The sequence below is a fragment of the Lytechinus variegatus genome, chromosome 16 (assembly GCF_018143015.1).
Source record: "Lytechinus variegatus isolate NC3 chromosome 16, Lvar_3.0, whole genome shotgun sequence".
Classification (NCBI taxonomy): domain Eukaryota; kingdom Metazoa; phylum Echinodermata; class Echinoidea; order Temnopleuroida; family Toxopneustidae; genus Lytechinus; species Lytechinus variegatus.
In genome coordinates, this window is record NC_054755.1 from 9331537 (window position 1) to 9346254 (window position 14718).

At 39.3% G+C, this 14718-nt stretch overlaps 1 protein-coding gene across 1 annotated transcript in view; it reads left to right on the forward strand.

Annotated features, from left to right (window-relative positions):
- Positions 1-14718, forward strand: part of LOC121429384 (importin-5-like) — a 38920-nt gene that overhangs the window by 1465 nt on the left and 22737 nt on the right. The window contains exons 2-8 of the mRNA XM_041626358.1: positions 1718-1795; positions 2528-2720; positions 3466-3568; positions 5213-5309; positions 8041-8145; positions 9637-9762; positions 14080-14200. Of these exons, the coding sequence (XP_041482292.1) occupies positions 1718-1795; positions 2528-2720; positions 3466-3568; positions 5213-5309; positions 8041-8145; positions 9637-9762; positions 14080-14200 (823 nt within the window). The remainder of the gene's footprint in view (positions 1-1717; positions 1796-2527; positions 2721-3465; positions 3569-5212; positions 5310-8040; positions 8146-9636; positions 9763-14079; positions 14201-14718) is intronic.

The window sequence follows — 14718 nt, forward strand, 5'->3', positions numbered from 1 at the left end:
CTAGCCACAGTACATAGTGAATCTAGTCTCCCTGCTTCAGACTGCATTATGCACTATGCAAAATTGCGAAAAACAAGGGTCTGTGCATGCAGACTATTTTAAACGAGCGCTTTAAATTGTATGATGAAATTTGATGGCAGTACAGGCAGACCTAGTCACCTGTTAATGTTCAAAATATTTTATTTGGACTATTTTCAAAAAGTCATTGTAATGTGCTACAAAGAAAAAAAGTATTCCAAACATATAATGAGTTGAACTTAAAGTTGTTAAAATGCTTTAATTTGTCTTGAATTGTTTTATATTTTTAGATGAAGATAAAGATATAACCTTGAGCAAAATTGATGGTAACTTGGAACTTGTAAGGGTCATTTTTCAAAGTCTTGTTTGGTTGAGTGGCTGTAGATAATTCTAATAAAAGCGTTTTTGTAAGAGTAATAGTCCATGGGGATTTGTTTCTGCCGAGTGAAGTTTCAAAGGTGAAGTTCACACTGGCAATAGCTGGGATTGAAAGCAGAAGAGGAGATATCGGTGAAGATGAATGAAGAACATCATAAAAGAATGAAAAAAGTTATGACTTTGTAAGGTTTTGAATTTTTAATATCATGGACGTAGGAGCAGCTGTCCCAAATATGTCATGTTATAAAGATTCCATAAATTCACAGTTTAGAAATGCTAAGTGAGAACTGAAAATACTTAGAAACTTGTACGAAATGGTGTGTGTTCTGGTCCCCGTCTTACAAAGAGTTACGATTTATCCATCAATGAAATCCATCAATGTCATAATTTTTCTACAGGAAATTTGCACAATGTCCTTTGTAAGCAAAGGGAATTTTCAAGAAAACAATGACTACATGAATATACATCATAGTTAGAAAATACTTTGAACAAGTATGTTGATATTGCTGGCTGTCCATAGTTGTGATTGATCGGATCAATTGAAACTCTTTGTAAGACGGGGGCCCTGATATACTGAATGCATGGGTAAAATACTTTTCTGAATAAAAAGGCAAGGCATGAAATTGGTATCATGACATATTGGGGAGATGTTCGCATGTGACATTTCAAAATAAAAACTTATACCTCCTTTATTCTTTGATGGATAATCACTGGTCCCCAGCAAAAATTCTTCAGAAGGTAAAGTCAATCTTCAAGTTTGTCTGCCATAACAACCCGCATAACAATCAAAACTATGGGCTTAAAATGAGAGGCAAGACAAATCTTCATTGAAATGTTTCTTTTGTTTAAATTCTGCTTTCATTCAAACCAAATTTATTATCAGGGTGAACTTTCCACTTTAAACGCATTAACTTCTAAAAAAGTAAAGATTACACTTGCTACGGGATATCCATGCATATCGTACATGTTCACAATAGCTGACAATAGGGATTGAAAATGAAAAAAATGAAAATCCATATTTTATTGTTTGAAATAGACCTGAAATGAAATACTCTGAAAATTTGCTTTGCCCAATTGATCGTGGGCCCGGCAGCCGCTGTGCAGCGCCAGATCAACGAGGCTCTATCCCTTTAATCGTTGAACACCAAGCAGGGTAGCAGCAACTCCCATCTTTTAACATCTCTCGGTCTGACGCGGCCGGGGGTTTGAACCCCCGACCTCCCAGTTGTGAGATGGATGCTCTACCAACTGAGCCAACACACTGGTAATTGTGTTATTTGTGTTATTCATTCTACTTGTTTTCTCATGACTTTGTTTACAGCAAGCATACGAAGGCATAGCACCCGCAATTAAAGTTCAGTTCCTCATCCAGACGATAGGCAATCAAGGACCTCCAGAGGTATGTATGTTTTCCTCTTTCTCTAGAAATGGCTTACATATTTGTATTTCCTGCAAAATAAAAAAAAATACTGGCACACATTTCTTTATTCTTCCCTAGTTTCCACCTTGCTTGACTTCCTGACTCCAACTGAGTTATTTTCAGGAAAAGAACAGGGCCTTGATTTTATATTTTCATAGCAAGACGGAAGGTCACCTCTTTATAGGACACATAATTTGCTTATATTGTGCCGCTGGAAGCAGCAGCTCAAGCTTAGGCTGGGTTATTGAGAGTTGTGCTTTGTATCTTCCGGAAAATGTGCAATCCAGCAATTATTATTCTTAATTATTGGGGCACGAATGAAAACAAATTGAAAATGGCTTGGGAAATTTTATGATTTATTCATAATGAGTTTCAATAATTGTGATTTGCATGTCTTAGTATTAAGAATAAAACCATGTTTTTCATTACAGATGGGAACAATTCAAATATTTTCATATGATATTACAATGATAATAAATTTAGCTAATGTAGTAGTGAGTTTGTGACATCAATTTACATGCTGCTCAATTTGTGCACATAATCTGAAAATGACAAAAATTATAAAATGCTGTAACTCTTTAATTGTATCTTGATTTTTAATTGTTATACCTAAAAGATTTTTGTCTCGATTTATCCAAAGCAAACTTGTTGACTGGGGTGCACTTACTTAACCTTTAGACATTGTCTTATTTGCCTCCTTTCTTTGCGCAGAGAACGCAGCTTGCTGCTGTCCTACTCCGACGTGTCTTCAATACCAACTTTGACCAGTTATGGCCCAACACCCCTCAGGATGTCCAGGAAATGATCAAAACACAGCTGGTACAGATCCTGCAGCATATCACAGATGGCTCGTTGAGGCGGAAGGTCTGTGATGCCATCGCAGAACTTGCCCGCAATCTCATCGGTAGGTTTGAGACTGTGATCATTAGGTTATTTAGTTTCTGGGCTGAGAGAAATGGGGGGAAGGGGGTGATCCAACATACCACAGGATGTCCAGGGAATGATCAAAACACAGCTGGTACAGATCCTGCAGCACATCACAGATGGCCCACTGAGGCGGAAGGTCTGTAACGCCATTGCAGAACTTGCCCGCAACCTCATCGGTAGGTTTTAGGCTGTGATCATTATCAAGTGTCTGGGCTGAGGGAGATGGGGGGGGGGGGTGATCCAACATACCACAGGATGTCCAGGAGATGATCAAAACACAGTTGCTACAGATCCTACAGCATATCACAGATGGCCCGTTGAGGCGGAAGGTCTGTGACGCCATCGCAGAACTTGCCTGCAATCTCATCTGTAAGGTTAACAATGTTATTGGGTTTTTTGACCAAGTTTCTGGGAAGGGGAAGGGTGGCATCCAACAACGCACAAGACATCTAGGAAATTATAACAGCACAGCTGGTACAGACCTGAAGCATATCACAGATGGCCCGCTGGGGTAGAAAGTCTGCGAGGCCATCGCAGAACTTGCTCACCATCTTATCGTTAAATTCAAGACACTGTCAGGGTTCATACCGTGTTTTGGGCCGGGGGGGTATGCACTATTACATGGTAATAGGTTGGATATCTAGCCAAAATAATTTCCCCAGTCCTAAAGGGAAAATAGCTCGTTACTTCTTATACTCCTTTGATTCTTTTGTTCTTTTTAGATGATGATGGGAACCAACTGTGGCCGGATATCCTCCAGTTCTTATTCCAATGTAGCACATCAAACAGCCCTGAGCTCAAGGAAAGCGCACTTCATATTTTCAAGTAGGTACAAGGGTAAATGGTAATTTGGTCCACACCAACTCTCTGTTTCGTCTCATCCAACAGGGTCTAATTCCAGTTCATCTACAACCAGTTGTCTACTTACAGTTTGGTGTGATTTTGCACTTGTCTATATATCCATTTTGTTCTACACTACATATTAAATGAGCTGTTCATAAACTAAACAGTCATGTGACAAGGTAAAACAGTCAGTAGTCATTTAGCAGTAGTCTAAGTAGTAGACCAAGTGGGTTGAGATATGAAATGAAACTTTAGCGGAAAAAAAAACATACTGAAGTTTGCCATCACAGAGAAAGGATATGTGAGAGAGTGCATAAAATTTTTCTTGGAAAAAACCCCACCTTGAGCTGGAATTCAACATATTTTGCTTATTAATCAGCAATTACTGGAATTATTTACCACATATATCTTATTCATACATTGCAACCCATTTGTGGTTAATTTTTCTTATCCTGTTCGAACTCATTTTGAGTTTTATTCCCACAACGGGCAATTTTGTATAAAATCCTTTGGGAAATCTCACCTTTTAAAAGTTCAAGAGCACTCCACTTTAATTTTATTTCCTGTAAATTTCCTATTTCAAAGATAAAAATTAATGTATGATATCCTGTTGAAATCATGAGGTTTATTGTTCGGAAAGGATCCATACTTTCAATTTCCAATTCACTTCCCTTTTTATTTCCCTGCCATATGTGTGTCAAGCATTTGTATTTTTTTTTCTGTAACCTGTAAAACTAAAGCTTATCATGGGGCTAATTTTTTATGATTAATCATATACAATAATTAATGTAATCAATCGTAGAAATCAGCTCCATGATTGATTGTTATTAAAATTTTATGTTATTGCTCTCATATATTTTCATGTACTTTTGTGACCACATGACTATGATACCGTGGAAACTGTGGTACCTATTATTGGGCCGTGAACATACCAGGGCCCGTCCTTTAAAGAGTTGCAATTGATCCAGTCAATCGCAACTATGGAAAGCCAGCAAAGTCAACATATAAAATGCATGTTTGCTCAAAAACAATTTCTAGATATGAATGTATATTTCAATAAATTCATTGATTTCTTGACAGTTTGGTGTGTTCTCCTTTGTTTACAAATGACACTTTGTAAAAGAAATTATGACACTGATGGATTTCTATAGAGTTATGATTGATTGGATCAATCGTAACTCTCTGTAAGACGAGGCCCAAGTAAAGACAAAATAACTCTAGAATAAAAGAGAGGAAGAAAATGTCTTGGCTCATCCAGCCATTGAAAGGATATGACTCCCAATTAAAACAAAATTTACAAGACCGATTTTATTCATGCCATTTTAGGTATGTTTTTAGAAAATTACTCCCAATTAAAACCAATTAAAAAACAAATATTACAAGACAAAATTCATTCAACCATGTTAGGTTTGTTTTTAGGAAATGACTTCCATTTAAAACAAAAATTACAAGACTAAATTCATTCAACCCATTTTTGGTATGTTTTTATGTTAACACGAATGATTTAATAGGGCAAAATATGTTTGCGTGTCTTTTTGTTGTACTTGTAGGAATGTTTAAGTCTGTAACTATTTTCTATAAAGGCCATTTTTAATGATATTTCATGTGTGTGGCTTTCCTTCACAGTAATTTCCCAGGTATTTTTGGCAACAAGCAAGAGTATTACCTGGTCGTCATCAAAGGCATGTTGGCTCAATGCCTTGAAAAACAAGAACAGCCGCAGGTAAAGCAAAAATCACTTTGATTCCATCATTATTTCATGTATTCTTTTTTTTTTTACATTGTTGAGGTGATCATTTCTAATTGTTTGGTTTATGATAATTGCCTGTATAACATATAAAATATTACTATTAAAGTCAACCACAATTTGAATTTAACTATAGATAGCCAAATGACTGCGAAAGATTGGCAAAATATATTTTGTGCTTGTGTTGCATTTATTTTTGTTTCCCCAACTATGTCTTTGCAACTATGTCATTCACATGAGATTTAGATATTAAAAAGTTGTTGGTTATCATAGTGGAAAGAAAAAAGAACGAAAAAAATTGCCTACGTTTATGAAAAAATAAGGACAAGAAATCATAAAGCAGTTTCAAGGCTTGAATTTCAATATTTTGGGGCAATGCCACTATGCACATTTGAAAGATAAAAAGGGGCACCAAAAAAAAACTATCTGAAGCCAATCAGTGGGGTATCCGAGGCAGTGACACAACATCTGCTCCTGTGACATTTGCACCGGTCTTCATATCTCAGAGGTCATAGGGTTAAAGTTAGGATTCTAATAAGGTTCTTGGTTCAGAATAATATAAAGATAAGGATTTATTTAGTTTTGTGGGTAAGATTTTAAGTTTGAGTCCCGCTTAATGTGCAGATTTTCCATCAGAGCATTTGTCGCCGGAGCAAATGTCTTGGAACCATCCGTGCCAATGGCCTTAGATGCTTTCGATTAATTTAAACCCTGATCATCCGATGGCTGTGTGTTAATGTGTGTAATTTAGTTTTTATAGACGTGTATAAATCAGATTTGGGCTACATTTAAGGTCATCGTCAAAAGTATGTGACCAGGGCCCTGTCTTACAAAGAGTTGCGATTGATCTGATCAATAGCAACTATGGACGGCCAGCAATATCGACATCCAGGGATGCCAGTTTTCAGGCAAACGCCTGAATTCAGGCTCTGGCAATTTATTTTTCAGGACATAGTTTTAGCATTTTTGTCTACAAAATATTGTATTCTAGGTGATTTTCAGGCCCTCTGAACTGGCATCCCTAGACATCTCTTATGCACGTTTGTTTAAAACATTTTCTAGCTCTGACGTATATTCATGCATTCATTGTTTTCTTGAAAATTCCCTGTGCTTCTCTTTGTGTACAAAGGACATTGTGCAAATTTCCTGTAGGAATATTATGACACTGATGGATTTCGATAGTTACGACTGATTGGATCAATTGTAACTCTTTGTAAGACAGGGCCCATGTGGGTGTTTCATAAAGCTGATAGTAGAGACCTTTCGTTTTCTGTGACAAGCCATGTGGACGTACAAGATTAAGGAATTCTGGGAGCGCTGCACATGCGCAAAGTAATCTGTGACGAGCCTTCTTGTTCACTGCCCAAAGCTGTGACTCGTATTTGAGGATTTTGACGTTCGGTGTCATAGTGCCCTAACGAGCGCTAGTTTGTACATGCTGTCGTCATCCAAGCTTAGCAAAAATGAATGAATCCGCATCAACATTTGAGTTTTGTTGATTCAGCAGGGCTGGTAAACTGCAAATTACTGCTTGAAACCAGCGTATCCATTACATTTAGTATGTCCTGTTTTCATACATTACATATCCGGCAGGTAATTGATGTTCTATTTCCAAACAGCTGTGTTTTGGGGGCATTTTGCACAAGGGTGCAAATGTTGCACCCACAGTCGCCCCACTGGTTCGTAGCGTAATGCTTAGTCTGATTCTCCGGCCGAGCATCGGCCCACGGCCCGCTCGCTATCACGCTGGTATATGCTGTGGCCTGGTACGGGCACGTCGACTTAAATCGAAACTGTTTTCATCAATGTACGAATGTGATACTGAATGAGCGGTGTCACCACTTCCGGTGAACTAGGACTACGTTGGAGTCGCAGACAATCGAAAGCTTACTATCAAGTTACGAATGACTGGTGACCATTTTCTTGTGGTGAATGGTGTGTACACCATATTATCATTGGTGTTGATATAGTGCCCAAGGAAAGATCACTAGTCGTTTGAAAGTCACTAGTACCTTTATGATCAGCTTCATGAAACCCTCACAATGACTTACACCTCTGCATCAATTGATAATAATAATAATATAGGATATTTATATTGCGCACATATCCAATTTGTTAGGTGCTCAAAGCGCTCCTATATTACCCGGCTAAGCTAGGCGTTCATAGCGCACACAGCTTTTTAAGGAATAACTTCCTACTGTTACCCATTTACCTCACCTGGGTTGAGTGCAGCACATTGTGGATCAGTTTCTTGCTGAAGGATATTACGCCATGGTTGGGATTCAAACCCACGACCCTGTTTCAAAGTCAGAAGACTAATCCACTGGGCCACAACACTCCATAATCACCCCTCCCCCCATGTAGATGGATTACTGGTTCACGCCACAACGCCCAGACATAATAATAATAATAATAATAGACATTTATATAGCGCCATCTATCTAGAAATATTCTAATCCGAGGCACGATGTTATTATTACTACCCTGGCTGTAGCTCGAGCTGCCTTTCAGCGCTCAGTGCATTCAAGGAATCAATCCTGCTGGGTACCCCTTCACCTCACCTGGGTTGAGTGCAACACTATGTAGGTAAATTTCTAGCTGAAGGAAATTACGCCATGGCTGGGATCTACATGTATTTTTATCCTCCTGTATTGCCTTCAGAATGTTGGCCTAAGAACTCTTTTATGTGTGTGTTTTTTTTAAACAGGTTCGAGTTGTTGCTGCCAAGGCTACAATATCATTCATAGTCACAAATGGAAAAGAGAAAGCCATACAGAAACATTTCATGGATCTTATGCCAGGGGTTCTTGATGTAAGTAGCTGAAAACAGTTAACGTGTTTACACTTGATCGGCTTTTGCTTCGGCTTTTTCACAGTGTGTAAACGCGATTAACTTGCATTGGCTCTCGGTTCAGAATCGGCAATTTGCACCACCAGAGCAGTTGGTTCTGAACCGCGAGCCGATGCAGAATCGGCTTTTTTACTACGTGTAAACAGAAAGCGGATTCTGCATCAGCAAATAGTGCACATTTCATTTACTTTACCTTTTTGACGTAATTGTAAGCGCATGGATACAGCGTTGTCTTTATTATGACGTATGTTGTTGGTGTGCGTATCCTTTCAGGTTTTTGCATCGGCTCGCGGTTCTGAACCGCGAGCTCTAACAACGTGTAAACACAGTGCAAGATAAACCAAAAGCCGATTCTGCATCGGCTTTTGGTTCTGAACCAAAAGCTGATCAAGTGTAAACACAGTAAATATTTTTTGCTTTCATGTATTAGTGCCCTCACAATCGTGAAGCTTCAAAGAATAAGCCTGTTCACGGTTGTAAACAAAAAGCTCATGTGAGATAAACCGTGAAGGTGGCTCTCAAATTCACTGACATAGGCATTTGTGATTTGATGATGATTCATGTATTCCTTTCAAAATATTCATTTTATCACATCCAAGCTGAAGAGTAATAAATAGAGCCTTCATAATCACTGGTATTTGACAGTAGCCTAAACAATAGTCAAATGTGCCAAAGGCAGACAATAAAACAGATTTCCAAACTTTATCCCTGATGTACTCTTCTAGTCACCTGCTCTTTACAATGCCTTTTGTTCTTAGAATTTGAATACTCTACCGGTAAAGCTTACGCAACATCTACATTTGAAAATGATAGTGCTTATCCTAATGAAAAATCACAAAGGTCATTTGAGAAAAGTTGATCATGAGCTAACCGTGAACTGGCTTATCGTGAAGCTTCAAAGAATTAATTGAAAATTGTTTAAGTATAACTTTTAAATAGGATTTTAATGAAATTCTTCAAACATTTTGAAGAAATATTTTGTACTTCGACACACCAAAAATAGCTCCAAAATATGATTTCATGAGCAAATCCTGTACAAATAATGTATCTGACATATTTTTTTAATCCATGACTTTTCTTGCTTTGGAATGATGAAAGTCAATTAATTTTATACTGGTAATGTTCTGAATAATATCTACAAATTTTATGGAAAAAAAAAAGTTGAGTAGCAAATTTGAATTTGAAACCTTTTTTCCCTATACATGTAAACTTTTTAACAATACTATGAAGAGTTATTTACAACAAGAATACAAATATTTAGGGTGTAATTTTTAGTATTTCATAGGAAAAAGTTTAACCTATGCATAGATTAACATAAAAACTTAATTTAACTATGAGTGTTGTTGGATGATATACCTCTCAATTTTCAGTGCAATTTTGCAGTTGGAAGCCAAGATCTCAAAACAGGGGACTCAAATATAAACAGATTTTGATTGTTCGTATCTCCTTCAGATCGTGACCGAGAGCATCAAGGGACAGGAAGATGACACTCTTCTCAAAGCTTTCTTAGAGTTGGAGGAAAGTACGCCCAAGCTCCTCAGACCGTACATGGACTCCATCCTAAACCTTGCCGTTAGTGTAAGTACAAATCTGTATATTTGCAGGGCTATTCAAAGAACCTTGCATTGCTGTGTAGACCTTATGCAATGATGTCATCGCACTGCCATCTTAGAGTCTGAAGCCATTCCTTCCATGCGTTGGTGGTCTAAAACTGGCACATCTGTGGCAACTCCATTTACACGTGATCCTATATCCTCTAAGGGAGGGCGCTGTGAGATTATGACGTCATATGCATAAGGACTTATAGGCCGGAATTCACATAGGTGGTTTTGAAAACCCACAGTTGAATCCATGGTTTTTGCAGATTTCCTGTATAAATCTCGCTTAATTTAGCGCGTATCGGGCGCGTGTGTAAGAAATGTCCAATGTTGATGCGCGATTTTGTCACAGAGGGCCAAATTGATGCCTGTTTTCATGGTTAGATACGCTATTTTATTCATGAGTTCACTGTTTGAAGAGTGGACTCATGAATAAAATAGCATGGATAACCATGGCAACAAGCGTCAATTTGGCACACTAACAAAAGCGCACATCAGCATTGGACATTTTTTAATAGAGTTCCTTCCCTTGAAACTTACATTCAAGCTGTCTCATCCCAAGTCTGCTCCACAGATACCCTCGACACCAGAGCACATGACAACCTCCCTCGAGAAGAACGCCAGGCTCTCTCATCACTCAAAAACAGGTCTGACATCATCATCAAGCCTGCAGACAAAGGATCAGCCGTTGTCATCATGGACCGCCAGCAGTACATCGATGAAGCCATGAAACATCTCAATAATCGATCTCACTATGCACTCCTTGATTCTGACCCCACTTGTAATTTCTCCCTACAGATCCAATCGACACTGAATGACATGAAAGACAACAAGCATCTCTCCGAGAAGGCCCACAAATTTCTCTCCCCTACTAATGCTAAACCTGCCCGCTTCTATCTCCTCCCCAAGATCCACAAACCTGGCAACCCTGGTCGACCCATCCTCTCAGGCAATGGATCCCCAACAGAGAACATCTCACTTTTTGTTGATTACCACATTAAACCCCTTGTCTCACGTGCACCCTCTTACATCCACGACACTCCAGACTTTCTCAGGAAACTCAATGACATCAAAGACCAGATACCGGAGACTGCGATCATCGGCACTTTGGATGTTTCTTCACTGTACACCAATATTCCCCACGATGAAGGTGTCAAAGCATCATGTGAAGCCTTGGCCGCCAGCGGCCATTCCAGTCCCCCCATTTCCGATATAAAATCTCTGATGTCTCATGTACTAACAAAAAACAACTTCACTTTCATGGACCAGCACTACCTACAGATATTCGGCACAGCAATGGGTACTCGGATGGCTCCTTCATTCGCCTGTCTCTTCATGACCAAGCTGGAACAGCAGATGTTAGATTCAGCCCCCTGTCGCCCTTGGATTTGGTGGCGTTACATCGACGACATTTTCTTCATCTGGACCAGGGAGGAAGATAGCCTCCACACATTCATTGACCACATTAATTCCTTCCACAGGACCATCAAATTCACTTCTGATTTCTCCCAACAGGAAACCCACTTCCTTGATGTCACAGTCCAGAAAAAGCCTAACGGTATCACCACCACCCTGTACACTAAACCCACAGATACCCACCAGTACCTCCACTCATCCAGCTGCCACCCTCGTCACTGCAAAACCGGCATCGCTTACAGTCAAGCCCTCAGACTTCGCCGCATCTGCTCCGAGGACCCTGATTTCTCCTTCCATACCAGGAATTTGCAGAAACATCTCTGTGCCAGGGGCCACGGGGCCAGGTCAGTCCAGCTGGCAATCAACAAAGTTCGTTCTCTCCCCAGATCTGAAGTTCTCAAACCTAAAAGTGACAAGAAGACTACCGACAGAATACCGCTTGTGACCACCTTCCATCCCAATCTACCCCCTCTCCGCAAAATCCTGTGTGATAACCACCACATTTTACACACTTCTGATCGTCTCCAACAGGCCGTTCCCGATACTCCCCTTCTAGCATACCGACGCCCACCGAATCTCAGGGACCTCATTGTTCGTGCTGAATTGCCCTCCCTCACTAACCATTCTTCTCCCATACAGCATGGCACCTTCAAATGCACCAGCAACAGGTGTATCATATGTGAAATACACATTCATGAGGGCGACACTCTCACCAGCAACTCTACCAGCCTTTCTCACCGGACCAAGGGTAACATCACATGCACTACCACTAATGTTGTATATCTCATCACTTGCAGAGTTTGTAGGGTACAATACGTAGGGGAAACCAAGACCACACTCAAGAAACGATTCTACGGGCACAGATCCACCGTCAACACAGCAAAGCTGGACACTCCAGTTGGCCGCCATTTTAACCTTCCCGACCACTCCATCACTGACATGATGCTACAGGGCATCGAATCTTTAGGTACCCGTCCTGACTCAGTCCGTACTAGCAGAGAGAAGCTCTGGATGAGACGACTTCGCACCATCCAACCTCATGGCCTTAACATCCAAGAGGGGAACGACTGATTACCCCTTCTTTTCCACTTTCCATTTGTGTACACATATTTTTTCCCTCAGCTTTTTTAGATTAGTCACTTTATAGTTTCTTCCTCTACTTTCCTCCCATATCTCATACAAGCTCAGCTCTATTTTTTTCTCCCTTATTCAGGCAATATTATAATCATCATATATTTATTTATTTTTTCTCTCCACCCACCTCTTAGATTTACCACTTATTAATTTTGCCTTTTTAATGTTTACTTAATACACCCCCTCTCTCTTACAGCATCAGCTTCTTTATTTGCTTTTACCCTTTAGGCATTTTGCTTCCCTTCCATATATACAGGTGTTTTTTTTTTTTTTTTTTTTTTTATATATATAGTCTGCTGTTTTTCCCCCACACCCAGCGGATCACTATATAAGTTTTGTCTACCATATGTATATACATTTATATATTTATTCACATAGATTCCTTCCTGGATATATTTACATACTTTTATACTTACAGATTTATTTTTACACTCACTTTCCTCTCTTAGTTTGTTTTTTTGCTCTTTCATACATACTTATGTCTTCTGCACATGTTCAGTTGTTTCCCATTCTTTCCCTTTTTCCCCCACTCTTTTGCACCAGTTTTTTATGCCTTTCTTTGTTACCTGTTTGACCCACCTCTCACTAATTCTCTTGTTATTCATCTCTTCCTCATACCCTTTATCACTGTTTTGTTCCAGATCCTGTTTGATGTTGCCTGCTCCATTTCTTAATCCCTCTTGGCTTGAGGTCTTTCTTTGGACTTACTCACACCTACTTCCCTTTGTGTCTACCCACTCCTTTTCTTTCTTCCCCTTCATTAACCTGATTGGTCATCTCTTCTCACTAATGCCCCTTTTGTCTCCTTGTTTCTAGTGTTGCTGTTGGATGTTTTTGGTCTATATCATGGTTGTTTCACTTTATATGTTTGTCATTTTGCCTCCGACGAAGATTCTGCTAGGATCGAAAGCTTAGGCCCCTTTTGACTCTAATTTACTCAATTTTTTTTTTTTTTTAGATAAGCAGTTTTCAGCAGCTTCTTTTTACATTTTTTAATATACGCGGTAAAATAAGCGTAATTTATACAGGAAATCTGCATAAACCATGGACTTAACCGTGGGTTTTTATAACCACCTTTGTGAATTCGGGCCATAAAGTCTAACGAAAATATGATTGGTGTATAATTTGTCTACTTCTCTTTGCCATTTGAATACTGTCCTAAAAAGTTATTAAAGCTTTAAAGTTGATATGAACCAGCAGCCTGTATAGCGCCACATCAAGTCCTCATCTACTCATATCTGGCCAGGTTCCTAACCATAATGCAACATTCTGAGACTTGCAGTCTTGAACTATAGGCCCACTTGAGTTATACCACATTAATTCACTATTCAATACACCTATACCACTCTAATTATGTTACCAAGTAGCAAAGCAAGTACCTTTCCTCTCAAAATCATTTTAGTTTCTCTTTACAAGAAAATTATATGCTAATTCTCTGTATTGATAGTTTTCTCAACAGGTATGTTTAAGACTAGCTTTTCAATGAGGCCGTTCTCATTACGCTTTCTAAAACTAGTTTACTGGAAGCCGATTCAGGAAACCAGTTTGGAAGATCGCTTTGCTAGCGTTCCCACTTGATCACACGAAAGTGGTTTTCAAAATCACTTCACGTAAAGCGCTCTTGTTGCTATGGAAACGCTCTCAGTGGGGTGACATGAGAGGTCACACCCTTCTGGTTAGTTTCCTCCCCTTTAAAGATGATGGTGGTCTTGGTCTGATGGTATCTAGTTTTTGTCGTCTCTTGCAGATCATTCAGGAAAGCAACTTCCCCGACAGTTGGAGACAACTTGGTTTGGAGATGGTAGTGACGTTGTCGGAAGCCGCAGCGGCGACTTTGAGGAGATATCCCAAGCATATAGAGAGTTGTGGTGAGTGTGCGGTGGTACATGTAGTAGGGGTGATTTGTCACTTGGTGTATAACAATTTTGTCTATAATTTCCATTTACACTCCGACCTCTCTTATCCGGATCTCTCTATTATCCGGACGCACATTTGCCGATTTTCTTTTTTTTTTCAATCTAGTACGTGAGGAAATGAGATTTCAATCTAAACTCATTCCTATACGCAAACTCACTCTGATTACATATATTTTCCAATATAGTCTACATACAACATTATTTTTCATGAAAATATTTCACCTAAATCACCGAAAGAACTTAGGCAGGATAATTTTCCAGTAAATCAGGGCGCAGAGCAAACATTTTCATCACGTTCTCTTTTTGTTTCCCAAGAAAAACAACACATGTCTCGTTAGCTAGCACTAAAGGCCTTAATACGGACAGCGCTATCTATCATGTTTGAGCCTACAGTCAGTATAACAATGGCTGACATTGCGAAGCTGCGATGATCTAATTGTAAAACTTTGTTTCATCGAGTCATTCTCTTT